Source organism: Schistocerca nitens, chromosome 12 (assembly GCF_023898315.1).
Source record: "Schistocerca nitens isolate TAMUIC-IGC-003100 chromosome 12, iqSchNite1.1, whole genome shotgun sequence".
Taxonomy (NCBI): Eukaryota; Metazoa; Arthropoda; class Insecta; order Orthoptera; family Acrididae; genus Schistocerca; species Schistocerca nitens.
Genome location: NC_064625.1, coordinates 142,643,656 through 142,664,281, shown reverse-complemented (window position 1 = coordinate 142,664,281; position 20,626 = coordinate 142,643,656). Strand labels below are relative to the sequence as shown.

At 40.1% G+C, this 20,626-nt stretch overlaps 1 protein-coding gene across 1 annotated transcript in view; it reads left to right on the top strand.

The window, feature by feature from the left end:
- The window catches only part of LOC126215319 (aminopeptidase N-like), a 287,758-nt gene that overhangs the window by 27,989 nt on the left and 239,143 nt on the right, over window positions 1-20,626 (top strand). Inside the window, exon 2 of the mRNA XM_049942000.1 lies at window positions 6,905-7,103. Coding sequence (XP_049797957.1) covers window positions 6,918-7,103 — 186 coding nt within the window. The 5' untranslated portion in view covers window positions 6,905-6,917. The remainder of the gene's footprint in view (window positions 1-6,904; window positions 7,104-20,626) is intronic.

Sequence of the window (20,626 nt, the reverse complement as noted above, 5' to 3'; positions counted from 1 at the left end):
CGAGGAGGAGAGTACATTGAAGGAGATAACATGAAATTGTAAATAATTGTAAATAAATGTTTTTTCCAGCATCAGTCCGGTTTTTTTCTAGCCGCACCTCGTACATTGAAAACATGTAGCCTACGTATGTCCAAACGTTTATTGCACTAACGTGTAAAAATTTGAAGTAAATCGGTATAGTACTTTTTGAATTTTTTGGTAAGAAGGTTATATATTTATTTGTATATTACATACATTTGAAAACAGGTATATAAAAATACTCTCGTATTCGAATGCAACGTTGTGGCTAAATTTCTAAGAAACCGGTGAAGAACTTCCGGGCATTTTAAATTCTGAACAAACGAACATTAGCATTTTTTAATTTATTTCTGTGTGTCTGTCTGTCTGTCTCTCTCTCTCTCTCTCTCTCTCTCTCTCTCTGTCTCTGTCATATGACAAACAATATTACCTGAAAGATTTCCAGATATCAAACATATTTATGATACATAATTTCTCTACTTTTTTCTCGATTACGTCTTAGATTACGACTCACAAGCTGTTTCAAATCCTTTGAAAATAGCGACTAAATTCTCTCGCTTCGTAGCATTTACTTCATGAGTCGGAAGCATAATTTCAACGACTATCTGTCGTTATCGAAACAAATAGCTGTGAACGCAGATAGCTTAGCATGTGATTATTATTATCTGTAATTGAATGTCTAATCTGCAATCGATAATAACGATATTTTTTTTACTGTAGCAATCCATTATCCTATTATCACTTTTAATATCACCAGATGTGACAGAGCTTCGAAGAACTGAGAGCAAATGACCCAGAAGATATAGATACAATTACTCGGAATTTCTAAAAACATTGGAGAAGTGACAAACAAACAAGTATTCGTGTTGGTTTGTGAATTCCATGAGATTGGAGACATAACAGACTGTCGGAAAAATGTCATCCACATAAACTCGAAGATAGCAAGGGAAGCTAAGTCTGAGAACTATCCCACAATCAGCTGAACAGTTAATGTGTCTCAGTTATTGACAAAAATAATGTTCAGAAGACTGGAAAATAAAATAGGGTCTGCATGGATTTAGCAGAAGCTATGACAGAAGGGAGGCAGTTTTGACGTTGCGATTAATATTGGAATTGGGACATGTCGACCTAGAAAAAACGTAAAATGGTGCAATGTTTTCGCAATTCTCATAAAAATAGATGTAAGTTACAGGGAACTACCGATAATATACACCACAGCAATACCAGTTGCAAGTTGCCTCTCTAAAGGCTTGCAGGGGAAACAAACATTTTATTTTCAATATTTCATACAGTGCGTGACCGATTTAGAAACCTTAAAATGCTCTTATAATCTGAACATAATACTTTATGTTGAAATTTTAACACAGTAACACCAAGTATTACAGTTGGAAACCGTATATTTGTCTTGAGACACCATAAATGCTGGCGCGCAAATAACCGGATTACATCCATCCGGTATTTGAGGATGAGAGCACCTAGTGCCTACCAAAAACTTTACACCTAATTTCAAACCTTTACGAAATGTCTTCTCGCTGACATCAACCAAAGGAGGAATAAAAAAAAGTTTGTGGCTTACTACAGTTTCGCTATTGATGTAGTATAACATCAGTGCCAGACACAACGTTTTCATGTATTACCTCTTTACTACTAACTCTAGCCGCAACACGTTTTGTAGACAGTATTCACATATACCACTGAATGTGCACTATGTGATCAAAAGTATCCGGACACCTGGCTGAAAATGACTTACAAGTTCGTGGCCTCCACCATCGGTAATGCTAGAATTCACTATGGTGTTGTCCCACCCATAGCCTTGATGACAGCTTCCACTGTCGCAAGCATACGTTCAATCTGGAGCTGGAAGGTTTCTTGAGGAATGGCAGCCCATTCTTCACTGAGGAGATGTATCGATGTCGGTCGGTGAGGCCTGGCACGAAGTCGGCGTTCCAAAACATCCCAAAGGTGTTCTATAGGATTCAGGTCAGTACAGTCAGGCCAGTCCATTACAGGGATGTTATTGTCGTGTAACCACTCCGCCACAGGCCGTGCATTATGAACAGGTGCTCAATCGTGTTGAAATATGCAGTCGCTATCCCCGAATTGCTCTTCAACAGTCGGAAACAAGAAGGTCCTTAAACCATCAATCTAGCCCTCTGCTGTGATAGTGCCACGCAAAACAACAAGGGGTGCAAGCCCCCTCCTTAAAAAACACGACTACACCATAACACCACCGCCTCCGAATTTTACTGTTGGCACTACACACGCCGGCAGATGACGTTCACAGGGCTTTCGCCATGCCCACACCCTGCCATCTGGTCGCCACATTGTGTACCGTGATTCGTCACTCAACACGAGGTTTCTCCACTGTTGAATCGTTTAATGCTTACGCTCCTTGCACCAAGCGACGCAGTCGTTTTTACTGGTGCGATGTGCGGCTTATGAGCAGCCGCTCGACCATGATATCCAAGTTTTTTCACCTCCCACCTAACTGTCATAGTACTTGCAGTGGATCCTGATGCAGTTTAGAATTGCTGTGTGACGGTCTGGATAGATGTCTGCCTATTACACATTACGACCCTCTTCAACTGTCGGCGGTCTCTGTCAGTCAACAGACGAGGTCGGCCTGTACGCTTTTGTGCTGTACGTGTCCACGTTTCCGCTTCACTATCACATAGGAAACAGTGGACCTAAGGATGTTTAGGAATGTGGAAATCTTGCTTACAGATGTATGATGCAAGTGACACCCAATCACCTGAACACGTTCGACGTCCGTAAGTTCCACAGAGCGTCCCATTCTGCTCTGTCACGATGTCTAATGACTACTGAGGTCGCTGATATGGAGTAGCGGGCAAAATTTATACATTTTTGCTCAAGATACGTGTATAGCATACGCTGGGAGCGTATTTGTATTAAGAAGCGAACTTCCGCAAAAAACTAATTCAAATTATTTTTGGCTACGTAGCGCATTTCACGATTGTCAGCATATTAAACTAGCCTCTCAAACGATCGTCCGAAAACTCGCATGAAAAAGAATCGACACATATAAAGGAGAGAGGGACGATATAATGCGAAGAACAGTCAAATATGATGTTAATGCTGCCCACAAATGGAACGATATTCGCAGGCGGTGTAATATTTTTCCAAAGTTTTTCAGGTTGTCAACATTATTGCGCAATCTCACTCCCAGACTGTCGGTATCATCGAGCATCCGGGAAATATTGTCAATATTATTGAATATTATGACTATCGGTTTTGGTTTAAACCTTCAGTATAAAGGATTAAATATTAATCACATGTTATTATGTCCAAAAACGTCTCCTGACAGCGATTCTTTAAGGACACGAACTAGTGGTCTAGAACGCCATATCTCCCCAACTACGTAACGTACAGTGATTCAATTTCGGAGGTACACTATGTGATCAAAAACATACGTTTTTCATATTAGGTCCATTGTGCTGCCACCTACTGCCAGGTACTCCATATCAGCGACCTCAGTAGTCATTAGACATCGTGAGAGAGCAGAATGAGGCGCTCCGCGGAACTCATGGACTTCGAACGTGGTGAGGTGATTGGGTGACACTTGTGTCATACGTCTGTACACGAGATTTCCACACTCCTAAACATCCCTAGGTCCACTGTTTCCGATGTGATAGTGAAGTGCAAACGTGAAGGGACCCGTACAGCACAAAAGTGTACAGGTCGACCTCATCTGTTGACTGGCAGAGACCGCCGATAGTTGAGGAGGATCGTAATGTGTAATAGGCAGACATATATCCAGACCATCACACAGGAATTCCACACTGCATCAGGATCCACTGCAAGTACTGTGACAGTTAGGCGGGAGGTGAGAAAACTTGGATTTCATGGTCGAACGGCTGCTCATAAGCCACACATCACGCTGGTAAATGCCAGATGACTGCGTCGCTTGGTGTAAGGAGCGTAAACATTGGACGATTGAACAGTGGAAAAACTTTGTGTGGAATCACGAATCACGGTACATAATGTGACAATCTGATGACAGGGAGTGGGTATGGCGAATACCCGGTGAACGTCATCTGCCGGCACGTGTAGCGCCAGCAGTAAAATTCGGAGGCGGTGCTGTTATGGTGTGGTCGTGTTTTTCATGGAGGGGGCTTACACCCCTTGTTGTTTTGAGTGGCACTATCACATCACAGGCCTGCATTGATGAGTTAAGCACCTTCTTGCTTCCCACTGATGAAGATCAATTCGGGGATGGCGATTGCATCTTTCAACACGATCGTGCACCTGTCCATAACGCACGGCTTGTGGCAGAGTGGCTGCACGACAATAACACCCCTGTAATGGACTGGCCGCCACAGAGTCCTGACCGGAACCCTCTAGACCACCTTTGGGATGTTTTGGAACGCCGAGTTCGTGCCAGGCCTCACCGACCGACATCGATACCTCTCCTCAGTGCAGCACTCCGTGAAGAATGGGCTGCCATTCCCCAAGAAACCTTCCAGCACCTGATTGAACGTATGCCTGCGAGAGTGGAAGCTGTCATCGAGGCTAAGAGTGGGCCAATTCCATATTAAATTCCAGCATTACCGATGGAGGGCGCCACGAACTTGTCAGTCATTTCCAGCTAGCTGTTCAGATACTTTTGATGACATAGCGTATATGTCTCAGAGGAGATTGTGTTTGGAAGTAAGATGAATTGTTTACGAAATAAACGTTTCTTCTTCCTTTTTTATCAGACGTAACAAACCACATTCGTACCGGATGATCGAAAAGTCAGTATAAATTTGAAAATTAAATAAATCATGGAATAATGTAGATACAGAGCTACAAATTGCCATACATGCTTGGAATGACATGGGGTTTTATTAGAACAAAAAAATACAGAAGTTCAAAAAATGTCCGACAGATGGCGCTTCATCTGATTAGAATAGCAATAATTAGCATAACAAAGTAAGACAAAACAAAGATGTTGTCCTTCACAGGAAATGCTCAATATGTTCACCACCATTCCTCAACAATATCTGTAGTCGAGGAATAATGTGAACAGCACTGTAAAGCGTGTTCGGAGTTATGGTGAGGCATTGGCGTCGGATGTTCTCTTTCAGCATCCCTAGAGATGTCCGTCGATCACGATACACTTGCGACTTCAGGTAACCCCAAAGCCAGTAATCGCACGGACTGAGGTCTGGGGACCTGGGAGGCCAAGCATGACGAAAGTGGCGCCTGAGCACACAATCATCACCAAACGACGCGCGCAAGAGATCTCTCACGCGTGCAGCAATATGGAGTATTTTCTTTGGTTCTAATAAAACCCCATGTCATTCCAAGCGTGTGTGTCAATTTTTACCTCTCTGTCTACATTATTCCGTGGTTTAAAATGGCTCTGAACACTATGGGACTTAACATCTAGGGTCATCAGTCCCCTAGAGCTACTTAAACCTAACTAACCTAAGGACATCACACACATCCATGCTCGAGGCAGGATTCGAACCTGCGACCGTAGCGGTCGCGCGGCTCCAGACTGAAGCGCCTAGAGCTGTTCGGCTACACCGGCCGGCTCCGTGGTTTATTAAGTTTTCGTATTAATACTGACTTTTTGATCATCTACATCTACATCCATACTCCGCAAGCCACCTGACGGTGTGTGGCGGAGGGTACCCTGAGAACCTCTATCGGTTCTCCCTTCTATTCCAGTCTCGTATTGAAAGTGGAAAGAAGTTGTCGGTATGCTTCTGTGTGGGCTCTAATCTCTCTGATTTTATCCTCATGGTCTCTTCGCGAGATATACGTAGGAGGGAGCAATATATTGGTTGACTCCTCGGTGAAGGTATGTTCTCGAAAGTTTAACAAAAGCCCGTACCGAGCTACTGAGTGTCTCTCCTGCACAGTCTTCCACTGGAGTTTATCTATCATCTCCGTAACGCTTTCGCGATTACTAAGTGATCCTGTAACGAAGCGCGCTGCTCTTCGTTGGATCTTCTCTATCTCTTCTATCAACCCTATCTGGTACGGATCCCACACTGCTGAGCAGTATTCAAGCAGTGGGCGAACAAGCGTACTGTAACCTACTTCCTTTGTTTTCGGATTGCATTTCCTTAGGATTCTTCCAATGAATCTGTCTGGCATGTGCTTTACCGACGATCAACTTTATATGATCATTCCATTTTAAATCACTTGTAATGCGTACTCCCAGATAATTTATGGAATTAACTGCTTCCAGTTGCTATTTTGTAGCTAAATGATGAAGGATCTTTCTTTCTATGTATTCGCAGCACATTACACTTGTCTACATTGAGATTCAATTGCCATTCCCTGCACCATGCGTCAATTCGTTGCAGATCCTCCCGCATTTCAGTACAATTTTCCATTGTTACAACCTCTCGATATACCACAGCATCATCTGCAAAAAGCCTCAGTGAACTTCCGATGTTATCCACAAGGTCATCTATGTATATTCTGAATAGCAACGGTCCTACGACACTCCCCTGCGGCACACCTGAAATTACTCTCACTTCGGAAGACTTCTCTCCATTGAGAATGGCATGCTGCGTTCTGTTATCTAGGAACTCTTCAATCCAATCACACAGCTGGTCTGATAGTCCATATGCTGTTACTTTGTTCATTAAACGACTGTGAGGAACTGTAACGAACGCCTTGCGGAAGTCAAGAAACACGGCATCTACCTGTGAACCCGTGTCTATGGCCCTCTGAGTCTCGTGGACGAATAGCGCGAGCTGGGTTTCACACGACCGTCTTTTTCTGAACAACCGGTAATTGCAAACATTTACCAAGTCGCAAAAGCCAACAGACAGTTTAGTGATGCAAAAAGATAGCACTGTGACAGATCTCTCTCTCTCAGTGCGGTAGAAATTGACCCATCTGACTTCATTACGCTGTCGCGCAGGTTGTTCTGAGGCATGGCTTGGACGTGGCTGCTGCTGGCAGCTGTGGCGGTGTGTGGACGGCCCGCCACGGCAGATGGCGGCGACTACCGCCTGCCAACGGCGTTCGAACCCACCTCCTACCAGCTGGAGATCCTGCCCCACCTGGACGCCGCCGGGCCGCCCTTCACCTTCGAGGGCAGCGTCACCATCAACCTCACGGTGAGTACTACCTTCCGGTCCACGTAACAAGGTCATCCTAATCACTTAGTACAATGTTGTTGTTGTTGTGGTCTTCAGTCCAGAGACTGGTTTGATGCAGCTCTCCATGCTACTCTATCCTGTGCAATTTTCTTCATCTCCCAGTACCTACTGCAGTCTACATCCTTCTGAATCTGCTTAGTGTATTCATTTCTTGGTCTCCCTCTACGATTTTTACCCTCCACGCTGCCCTCCAGTACCAAATTTGTGATCCCTTGATGCCTCAGAACATGTCTTACCAACCAATCCCTTCTTCTAGTCAAGTTGTGCCACAAACTTCTCTTCTCCCCAATTCTGTTCAATACCTCCTCACTAGTTATGTGATCTACCCATCTAATCTTCAGCATTCTTCTGTAGCACCACATTTCGAAAGCTTCTATCTCTCCTTGTCTAAACTATTTGTCGTCCACGTTTCACTTTCATATATGGCTACACTCCATACAAATACTTTCAGAAAAGACTTCCTGACACTTAAATCTGTACTCGATGTTAACAAATTTCTCTTCTTCAAAATCACTTTCCTTGCCATTGCCAGTCTACATTTTATAGCCTCTCTACTTCGACCATCATCAGTAATTTTGCTCCCCAAATAGCAAAACTAATTTACTGCTTTAAGTGTCTCATTCCCTAAACTAATTCCCGAACCATCACCCAATTTAATTCGAGTACATTCCATTATCTTCGTTTCGCTTTTGTTGATGTTCATCCTATATCCTCCTTCCAGGACACTGTCCATTCCGTTCAACCGCTCTTCCAAGTTGGTTGGTTGGTTTGAGGGAAGGAGACCAGACAGTGAGGTCATCAGTGTCATCAGATTAGGGAAGGACGGGGAAGGAAGTCGGCCGTGCCCTTTGAAAGGAACCATCCCGGCATTTGCCTGGAGCGATTTAGGGAAATCACGGAAAACCTAAATCAGGAGGCCGGACGCGGGATTGAACCGTCGTCCTCCCGAATGCGAGTCCAGTGTCTAACCACTGCGCCACCTCGCTCGGTGCTCTTCCAAGTCCTTTGCTGTCTGACAGAATTACAATGTCATCGGCGAACCTCAAAGTTTGTATTTCTTCTCCATGGATTTTAATTCCTACTCCGAATTTTTCTTTTGTGTCCTTCACTGCTTGCTCAATATACAGATTGAATAACATCGGGGAGATGCTACAACCCTGTCTCACTCCTTTCCCAACCACTGCTTCCCTTTCATGCCCCTCGATTCTTATAACTGCCATCTGGTTTCTGTATAAATTGTAAATAGCCTTTCACTCCCTGTATTTGACCTCTGCCACATTCAGGTTTTCAAACAGAGTATTCCAATCATCATTGTCAAAAGCTTTCTCTAAGTCTACAAATGCTAGAAACGTATGCTTGCCTTTCCTTAATCTATTCTCTAAGATAAGTCGTAGGATCAGTATTGCCTCACGTGTTCCAACATTTCTACGGAATCCAAACTGATCTTCCCCGAGGTCGGCTTTACGAGTTTTGCATTCGTCTGTAAAGAATTCGTGTTAGTATTTTGCAGCCGTGGCTTATGAAACTGATAAGTCAGAACTCTTTGGACACTCATCTGTGAACATTAACCCATGCCTTCCCAATAATGCATACATGCAACATCACAAAAAGCAGTCAAAACTGTATACACTAAACTCATCATGCATGCATTAAAGGCATTCACAAGTTCTCTATGTTTTTGATACTTCACAACTAGTTGTTCCCAGCCAAGCATTCCTGTCTCTCAGTCATGTTAAATGGGAAAGTATGGAAATTGGATATAAATCCTGCTCTTTCTCCCCCTTTCTCTGTCGATCTCCAGCCCCGTTTGTATGTTCATCTTCTCCTCCTGCCACCTCTCTGTCCATCTTTTCCTCACTTTCCATTTCCATCCAGCCCTCTGACTGTCTCCTCTTCCCCCCTGTCTCTGTCCTTGAGCCTTGTTTGTTGTTATTGCAGCCAATTCAGATTCAGTAGTAGTATTCTAATCGTATGCTGATAACCCATAAATACAATGTGCCTGTTAATGTTTCACTAATATACATATGAAACAGTCGATTGATCGTGACCGGGCCAAATATCTCACGAAATAAGCGTCAAACGAAAAAACTACAAAGAACGAAACTCGTCTAGCTTGAACGGGGAAACCAGATGGCGCTATGGTGGGCCCGCTAGATGACACTGCCATAGGTCAAACGGATATCAACTGCGTTTTTTAAATAGGAACCCTCATTTTATCACATATTCGTGTAGTACGTAAAGAAATATGAATGTTTTAATTGGACCACATTTTTCCCTTTGTGGTAGATGGCGCTGTAATAGTCACAAACATATGGCTCACAATTTTAGACGGACAGTTGGCGAAGTTATTTCTGAGAACAAATGGTGTTACAGCGTGATTATCTGTAAATGCCACATTACTGCAATAAATGCTCAAACTGATGTCCGTCAACCTCAATACATTTGGCAATACGTTGCATGGGGGCTTAATTATAATAAAATGCAAATAATTTTAATTTTAATTTTTAGTCGCTGTATGTCCGATTACGAAGTCTCGTAAACGGTTGGCCCTGACTAGTATTATTACGCTATCTGACTGCATAGAACAATAACAAAGAATGAAATGGAAATTTTCATTAACACAATTAATTAATTAAGTCCCCAGCAACTATAAAACCTACGAAACCAAAGCACAAGTATAACTGTTCTGTGTGTGGAAGTATGACTCAACGTACGCATCTGGCACGGTTCTTCTTCAACAACACAAGAAATTTTAAATATCATTTATACTGAATTAATTAAAGAAAATAGAAATACCATAATTACTCAAGAAAACCAGAATTACACTCTAATACAAGAACACAAGCCAGATGCTTTGTTGACTGAACCTGTAATGACGCATTATTCAGGACATTGAAATAATGAGAAAGAAAAGAAAAGTAGTTTGTTACCTTAATTTATATTGATGAAAAGCACTCTAGACATTACAATCTCTCCACACCGACTCGCTACTATTACATCTCAACAAGAACTTTTCAGTATCACATCTCAGCAAGCACTGCCTACTAGCTCATCTCAACAAACACTCCTCACTACGACATCTCAGCACTGACTACCACGAGTTCTCCCAAAGCACTGCCCACTACGAGTTCTCAATAATCACTGCCAGTGGAGGCGGCGGAACAATACTCTCTAGCGCGATCTCTGGCGCTGTGGCTCAGTGTAGCCACCTTTCATATGCCCTTCCTCCACAGGCTAGAATTTGATGGTATTTTTGCCAGCATTGGTGGTGAAAATACCACCAAATTCGCCAAAAAAAAATACAGACAAAAATAAAAGATAATATTAATTCGTAAATATCATATAACTAGATAAAATTTTGGCTTTGCACTGACCTTTCAATAACCTAATGTATAAAATACAGTAAGCAATACAAATTCCTTCATACATGTGACTTTACGTAACAGTTTACACAAGTATTATGTGGTTAAACAGTTCAATCAATAGCGTCAGCAATGACGAATATGTGCAGGTAAGAGTCTCATAACTTTTCACAAACAGTAATACACAAAAAAAACAGTTTATACAAATATTCACATAAACGCTTTCCATAGCTCAAGAATAAGCAGTTGACAGTTCCAGCAGTAGCACCCAGCAATGGTCAACAGGTGCAAAAACCAACAAGTGACATTTTTTCAGTAGAAACAGTCCATCAGTGGCACCCAGTAATGTTGAATAGGTGCAGACACCAACAAGTAACACCATTTCAGTATAAGCAGTTCCATCAGTAGCACCAGCAATGTTGAACAGGTGCAGATATCAACAGGTGACATCTTTTCAGTAGAAGCAGTCCATCAGTGGCACCCAGCAATGTTGAGCAGGTGCCGACACCAACAAGTGACATCATTTCGGTAGAAGCAGTCCATCAGTGGCACCCAGCAATGTTGAGCAGGTGCAGACATCAACAAGTAACACCGTTTCAGTATAAGCAGTTCCATCAGTGGCACCAGCGATGTTGAACAGGTGCAGATATCAACAGGTGACATCTTTTCAGTAGAAGCAGTCCATCAGTGGCACCCAGCAATGTTGAGCATGTGCCGACACCAACAAGTGACATCATTTCGGTAGAAGCAGTCCATCAGTGGCACCCAGCAATGTTGAGCAGGTGCAGACATCAACAAGTAACACCATTTCAGTATAAGCAGTTCCATTAGTGGCACCAGCAATGTTGAGCAGGTTCACACAGCAACAGGTGACATCTTTTCAGTAGAAGCAGTCCATCAGTGGCACCCAGCAATGTTGAGCAGGTGCAGACATCAACAAGTAACACCATTTCGGTAGAAGCAGTCCATCTGTGGCACCCAGTAATGTTGACCAGGTGCTGACCGCAGTCCATAAAATTCACTTTCACCACTCACACTGTTCATCAGCAGAAATTAAACATGTCCTAGTGGCACCAATCATGTAGAAAAAGTGCAAATAACAGTCCATACTATTCCCTATCGCTAATCACACAGTTCATCAGCAGAAATTAAACATGTCCTAGTGGCACCAATCATGTAGAAAAAGTGCAAATAACATTCCAAAATATTCCCTATCACTAATTAGACAGTTCATCATACAAATAATAATAAACACACAAATGATATCAGATAATTGTCATATTAACTATTACAATACACAAATAGCAGTAAACCTACAATATTTATGGGTGTCAGTGCAAGCCACAACAAACAAGTAAAATAATATTTAGGAGATAGGTTGGGATCACTTCTCTGGGATTATAAAAGGAAAACACACAAAACACACACACTCATCTTTCATCCACATTAGTGCTACTGTGTAATTGAATAGTGTTAACTGTGTAAATGCAATTCTGTCAAAGTTTTATGTTCATCATGTGTATCAAGTAGTAGTGGCAGCAATGTATAACCGTCAATAATAGTTAGTCAACGTCATAGTCATCATGTCAAGACCAATGTTTGTCAAGCCAGATCAAATTGTACGGTTGCTGAACAACTGTCAGTGAGCCAAGATATGCAATTACTTCCTCTCTCCAAAAAAAAAAAAAAAGTATATACTGCTTAGTGATTTAACAAAGTGTGTGTGTGTAGACAATCTTCCTGCTACTTTAGTGTTCTAGTCTGCCATCTTTATCCTCCTTGTTCCATATAGACCAACGAAAAAAAAAATATGCTCCTCACTTACTTCACCTCTTATCCACCAAAACTCCAATAATCATCAGCATCACATAATCTCAATACTTCACTAATACCTCTTCAATACGTCGATCATCAATATCATTTACCTTACCTCTTGTCCACGAAAACTCCAATAATCATCAACTTCACATAATCTCAATACCTCAATCATACCTCTTCAATACGTCGATATATATAACCTCATTGCCAATATCATTTCACTTCCATAACAACTCTTTCCTCTAGTCAGTCTCCTCGAACAAGTGCAGACAAAATCCTAATGTAAAACTTCAATTCATCATCTCATACAATCCGAAGACACAATGTCAACACACAACCTCTCGTGTAATCCATCTGATCCAAATCTGCTACTCATTATAAATTATAAGATACATTTTGTTTACCTTGTCCATCATTAAATAAAAGAAATGCGTACATGACCTCTAACAGACTTAGTTCGAATAACTCTCAGTAATTAATTACGATTACGGAGTGTGAATGATCATAATATTTCACAGTGTGTACACCACTTCAAGAATCATGGCAGAAGCAAACATGTGGAGTATTTCTTGTCAAGTGTCACTTCCTATTTCAATTGCTCACGAAGAATGCAGTGTAATAACTGTCAATGGTCTAAACCTAGTGTTGGTATGTCACGTCGTTTGCTTCCTTCCTATTAGCATAAATTTATACAGCTTCCTAAAAACCTCCAGCTCATGTGACTTCTATGCAGTTTCTTGTACCAATGTCGTTCGTAGAATTATAGCAGTTCATTTTCTTATCTTAAAAATATGAGGCACTGAGCGTAAGCAAAACATGCAATAGCGCGTAAATATACCAGTAGAGAACAGAATGTCAACAAGTGGATGCAGCACAATCCCTACAACGAGGCTCTGCCAAGTGAACAATCTATAATTAATACCATAATGTGACCTAAACTCTATGTTCATACACAGTATATCAGCATTTCTATATACCAAATTAAAGAGTAGTTATGACAACAAACAGAAATATATAAATATGCAATCCATACGCAAAGCAGCAAATATGTATCTTACATAATAAACAAGTCATTAGCATCATATCAGCATAAGCAAATAAATGTTCGTGTGTCATCTTAATAAGTAAACATGAAGGCGCAAGCAGATAAATCACAAAGTATAACTTACATACATAACCACAGTCAGCACAATTAATCAGGTGACAATTATAACTTAAATAAATAAGCACAGCAGGCACATAATAAAAAATATAACATCAGTGAAAAAGCAGTGCAGCCAAGCGATGCATAATATATACAAATAACAACCCTATTCATTAATCAATCATTGTCAAAATCAGTTAATGTGCGCAAGCACGTCGCTTCACAAGTAAATTCATAGAACATGAAATTTAGCACAAAGTATGAATCACGTAATCGCGAGCAGCAAATTACGTCTAAAGTACGTACCTAAGTGGAAATATGTTACCTGAAAATAAACTCAATTAATCGTTACCTTTTTGTTTTTTTTTTTACTTCTTTTTTTTTTCGAATTTACATTCTTCCTGAAATTTTCTCCATAGCAAGTCCTCTTAACGTCGGACACACACAGAATTTACCTGAAGGTCTTAAATATTTTATACAACCGTATCCTGAAAAATACTGAACGTTAATAACATAATTCATCAAGTCACTATAGCTTTATACTGAATTTAGTCGGAGAAATTAGGCTGTGTATTTGTTTACGTCTGTCAGTGCATTCGCACTGGGCGCTCGATCAGCTGTAGGCGAGTGACGTAGGAAGTGATTGTTTGCGGTCAACGACTGCCTCGTGCGGCGCGCAGACTGACTGTTGCTTTGAGTATGTGCCGCCGCCAAAACACAGCGCGGTATCCTTGTACTCTCTCCATGTTTACGTAAACTGTTGGTTTCTCACAAGTATATCATTCCACAAAAATTTTTACGTTAGATATATGATGTATTCCCTTAGAGCGCCGAGATTTAAGAGTTTCTACTTCGACAGTGTTATCATGAATGATTTTGCGAACCCTATATGGACCGTTATAAAGCAGAAAAAATTTGCGACACAAGCCTTTTCCTTTATGAGATAAACGATGAGACTTAATTAATACCTTCTGACCAACTGACAAAGTTTTTAAACGACCAGGACGCTTAGCTGATTTCTCTCTTCTAGCAGCCGCAGATGCAATATTTTGTAGAGCCAGGTTGACAACTTCAGAATGCCGCAGTTTCCGTGAAGGCGGAAAAGGAACGATTTCAGAAATGCGATTAATCGGTGCTTTATTTTTTAATGTCAATATAGGCGGTAAAGAAGTTGAATCATTAGGAAGTTCATTCAGAATGTTTTGAAAAATATGAAGATACTGATCCCAAGTTCTGTGATTCTGATGACAATAAAGTCGACACAATTTATTGATTTCCTTCATCCATCTCTCTGAAGCGTTAGATTGAGGGTGAAAAAGTGAAATGAAAATTGGTTTAATCTTACGACGCCGTAGAGTACGAAGCCAAATTTTAGAGCGAAACTGTGATCCATTATCTGATATAACCTTATCAACATGACCAACTTCTTTAAGAAAATGTTTGATGAAAGCATTAGATACTGAACGAGGTGTTGCTTTGCGTAACGGTGTAAAACACACATATTTTGATGTCAATTCCACTGCTACAAAAATGTACGCAAAACCTTTAGTAGATCGAACCACTGGACCGAACAAATCAACTGCAGCCATCTCCTTTAATTTCGCTGGAATGATAGGAAACAACGGTGCTCTGTGAGAAATTGTTGGCGGCTTAGCCTTTTGACATAATTTGCATTTGGCAAGAACAGATCGAATACGTTTTTCCATATTACTGAAGTAGCAATTTTCTCGCAATTTATGAAAGCATTTTCTGGGACCAAAGTGCGCATAACTGAAATGTGTGTACCAAATCAATTTATTGACCCACTCATCAGGAATACAAACTAACCAAACAGAGTTGTCGACCGATTTTCGTTTGAAAAGAATGTCATTGCGAACTAAATAATGCTGTCTAATCGCTACGCTTTCCTTTCTCCTCCACTTCTCCTTAATGTCCTTCCAGATTGGATCCTTATTTTGCTCCTTAGCGATGTCCTGGAGCGAAGACGAAATAAAGTTCTCAAACGCAACACCTTGAATGTACATCAAACAATAATGGTTTTCTTTGCAGTCCTCTTCAACACTTTGTTTCAAACCCATAGGTGCACGTGATAAAGCATCAGCAACAATATTTGAAGATCCCTGTATGTAAACAATACTAAAATCAAATTCCTGTAGGTACAACGCCCATCGTGACAATCTGCCATGAGTTAATTTTGTCGACATAAGAAATTCCAAAGCTCGATGATCAGTGTAAACCTTAGTATGTCTGCCATACAAAAATGTGCGAAATTTTGTGAAAGCCCAAACAACAGCCAAAGCTTCAAGTTCCGTAATCGAATAATTCTTTTCGGATTTAGAGAGAACACGACTTCCAAAGGCAATAGTTTTCTGTACTACAACGCCGTCTTCTTCTATCTCTTGAAATAAGTGTGCACCTAGGCCTTTGTATGATGAGTCCGTCGCCAAACAAAAATCTTTAGATAAATCCGGATGTGAAAGAAGTGGAGCAGCAACTAAAGCATCACGAAGTTGTTCAAATTCTGACTGAGCTTCCTCATCCCAACACCAGTTAGATTTCTTTCCGGATAGTTCACATAAACGAGGTGTGGCCAAATTGTCCAATCTAACAAAGCGTCTAAGAAAATTACAGACACCAAGGAAACTACGAACATCACGTTTTGTGGTAGGAACAGCATAATTACGAATAGCGTCTAGTTTCTCTGGATCAGGGAGAATACCTTCTGTAGAAATAATGTGACCGAGAAATTTCACCTGAGAACGACCAAATTCAGATTTTTCCAAGTTCACTGTCATGCCAACTCGTGCAAAAATACGTAATAATGAATCCAAAATTTTGTTGTGCTCACTCCAAGAACGTTTAGCAATAAGAATATCGTCAACATATGAAGTAATATTGTCACGAAGATAAACAGGTAAAATTTCATTTAAGCTACGAATGAATGCTGCTGAAGATACAGTAAGTCCAAACGGTAATTTCCGAAACTGGTAACAGTTACCAAAGGCTAAAAAGGCAGTGTATTTTCTACAATCAGGGTGGAGTTCTATTTGCCAAAAACTTGCGCGCATATCAATCGTGGATAAAACTTTAATTCCATGGAAATGTTGAAGAAGTTCATCTAAATTTTGTGGACGGTCAGTTTCAGGAATAATAATATTATTTATCTGTCTGGAATCCAGAACCAAACGAATTGATCCATCCTTTTTAAGAACGACATGTAATGGGCTGGTATAAGGGCTGACTGCTGGCTCAATAATGCCCTGATCTAACATGTATTGAAGTTCATTCTTAACCTTGTCTCTGTAAGCCAAAGGAATAGCGTACGTTTTTCCTCGAAATGGTGTGTGTTCTTTCACTTTAAATAAATATTGTAAACCTTGTATAGTTCCTGTGTGATGACTAAACACTGTAGCATGTGAAGTCAAAATGTGGTGCAACTCTTCTCTTGCAACGTCATCTGGCACTTCAGCTTTCTTAACCTTTTCATTAATTAATTCTTCGCTATTAATTACATCATCCATCGCGTCTCTGTATCTATTGTCATTGTCATGAATAAACACATTGTCGTCATAATGCTCAAAGAAAACATCAGAAGTAAGAAACCTTAAACATTTTGTATCTGGTTCAGATCTTGCTAAACACTCGAAAAATTTCAAACATTTCGGCATTCCGGCAACAGTCAAATTCACACTTCCTTCTTTAAAGTTCAAAATTGCCTTATGTGTGTTAAGAAACTCCATACCTAATATAATCTGTGTACTGAGTAATGGAACAATAATAAAATTAGCCGACAATTCGTATCCTTGACAAATGAAATTTAGGTTGGTCTGTTGTTTAACTTCCACACCTTTTCCAGAAATCGCTCCTCGAATTGTAGTTTTAGAAATAGGTAACACAGGACAGGCAATAGTTCTTTCACATATACGAAAAACTGATTCACTAATGACGTTCAATGGGCTCCCAGAATCTAAAACTGCAGTGAACTTATTCTTACCCACACATACTTCAATAACAGGATGTAAAAATGCGTCTACATTATTTTCCTTTTCGCCTAGCAAAATGTCTCTCATATCTTCCAGGCGTACGTAGTGTAAAGTTGTAGTGTCATTACTTTCTGAACCGTCTATATTGCTGCCAGAAGCCGAAGCTGCTAGTCATTGTCGATTGTTTGCGTCACGTCTTTGATTATTCCCGACATTTCGCGGATCAATTTCTACTATTTCCACTTGTCTCTCTGAATTTCTGTCACGCGGAGGATGCCAATTAGGTCCTTCCTGTCTGTTAGATGCAAATTCTTGGTTGTGTCTGTTATTAAAATTTCTGTTTTCCTGTCTGTCTGCATAACTACTTCTTGTATAATTTCGACTGTCACTTCTGAAATTATTGTTGTATCTACTACCCTGGTTATTTCTGTAGTAAGAATTTCTATTATTGTATGAATAATTTCTGTCTTGATGATACCGATTACTGTTTCCGTATGATTGATCATTCCGATACGAATTACCGTTATTATAATTGTCTGTGTAATCTCTGTTAGAACGTCTGTTATTGTCATAAGGCTGGTATCTATTGTCCTGTCTGTTACGTCTGTCATTCTCAAAATTACCCATATAACGCCCGTTCCGATCACTATCCCTTTTCTCTGAAAATCTATCGTAATTACTGTTACTGAAAAAGTTACAAGAAGTCCCGTCGTCGTTGTCATACTCAAGTTCTTGTAACAAAGTCTTAAAAGTCTCAATGTCGTCTTTACATCTTCCAGCTAAAGCAATTTGTCTTATGGATTGTGGCAACTTAGTTAAACAAATGCGAATTAATTCAGTCGGGCTATAAGGGTTGGACAGGAACTGATTCTTTCGAATCATGTCTTCAAAGTATTCTGCCGGCGTGCGGAACTCAGACTGTTTAAAATTACGCTGCATAATCAGACTATGTTTGACTCTGTCTTGTGTGTTTTCGGACCAATATGCCGATAGAAATGCATGATAAAAATCATTCAGATTATTACAATCTCTAATGAGTGCGCGCATCAACGTCGCCGGTTCGTTTTCTAAATATCCACACATAAATTCCAGTTTGTGACTTAGTGGCCAATTTGGTGGGAGTGCATACATAAATTGATCTAACCATGCACATGGATGTATGTCATTCTTAGAATTGCGGAAGATCTTAAATTTCCGAACAGTCAAAAAGTGTTTATAGTCAAAGTTTTCGCCTCGTGGCGACAAAGACCTACCGCGTCTGTCCCAGTTTGAATGTCGATTATTGTCAAGTTCGCGCGCCTGGCGCTCTCTTGTTGCATCCCGTAAATGAAACAAATTATTTTCTTCAAACCCCTCTGGTATCTGTGATTCTAAATTTCTTTTGCCGTCTTTTCCTACGATTTCGCCTTCAATTTGTTTGACTTGCTTTTTTAATGCCTCAAATTCCCTTTTCACTCGTTCATTAAATTTTCCCTGATTTTCAACATGCTTATTTATGTTCTGGTACTCTTCGGTTTCTGCAAATGGTAATGGAGCTGTATCATCCGAATCTCTGTCCCCATGTAAACTAAGATTTGTCAATTTATCAGAAATCTCCTCAACTCTTTCCGATAAGTCACCTATTTTTTCTTTCTATTTACTTATGTCTTCCGTAAGTGTCGCGACTCGGGTTTCAGTGTTGACACATTTGGTAGTTAACTGTTCATATTGTTGTGTTAGATTATTTATTCTGTCATTTGGTACGGATTCCTCGATTCTCTCAAATATTTCTTCCTTATCGTGTGCACGTTGTAAATTTAACTCTGAAAATTTTTGTACTATCACGCGATCTCTTTCTTCCTGTTCTCTATCCTGTTCCCTTTGTCTAATCTCTACTGCAATTAATCTATTATTGTGAGCATTCAAAATCGGTTGTACTTCTTCTCTGATTTCTTTCTTTAATTCATCTTTCATATTTTTGAAACATGTCCCTATTCGCGAATCTAACCGTGTTTCCATTGTTTTTAATTCAGATCCTAACTGTGATCCCAGTGAGTCAAAACGTGTTTCCATTGTTCCCATATCAGTTTTAATTGTTCCTATATCAGTTTTAATTTCAGATCGCAAAGTTCCCATCTCTGTTTTAATTGTTCCTATTTGTGATCCCAGTGAGTCAAACCGTGTTTCTATTGTTCCCATCTGTGTTTTAAATTCAGATGCCAAATTTAATATTACACCCATCAACTGCTCCGTATTAACTTGTTCGAAATTCCTTTCGCCCCTAACATTTCCCGCAAAACCAGTTTCTTTCGTCATGGCTGTAAAGCTATCTGTGTTCGATACTATTCCAGAATCTTCTATCGTTAATCTCGTATTCTGTGAATTTTCTGATTGAGAAAAATTTTGAAATGGTTCCGGACTATTTTCCCGACTTATTACATTGTTTTCCACTTCATTATTCATCACACTGTTTTCCTCTGTTGGCGAGTTCGCCATGTTAACAATCTCGTCATTCTCACTATCCATCATTTTTGCCTTTTTCATTGATCGCGTGATCATTTACAAAATATACAAAACTCGTCACTATAAAAAATTACACACAATGACACTATATCTCCAACAATATCATTCACACGAAATGCTTCCCTCAATCACGATCATCGAACAATTGAAATAATTGCACTAATTGTCAAACACGTAGACAAGACAACAGAAATGAAATTTTGCAAAAAAAATACCATTAGAAGAATGACAATTACCAAATCTACACATGCAATATAGACTACAATTACTAAACTACAAATTACTACAACAATCCTACTGTCTACTATTTCTACAATCAGAAGAATTCCAAGGGACGATCCGAAGCAGCGGTCGCCACGTGCATGGGGGCTTAATTATAATAAAATGCAAATAATTTTAATTTTAATTTTTAGTCACTGTATGTCCGATTACGAAGTCTCGTAAACGGTTGGCCCTGACTAGTATTATTACGCTATCTGACTGCATAGAACAATAACAAAGAATGAAATGGAAATTTTCATTAACACAATTAATTAATTAAGTCCCCAGCAACTATAAAACCTACGAAACCAAAGCACAAGTATAACTGTTCTGTGTGTGGAAGTATGACTCAACGTACGCATCTGGCACGGTTCTTCTTCAACAACACAAGAAATTTTAAATATCATTTAT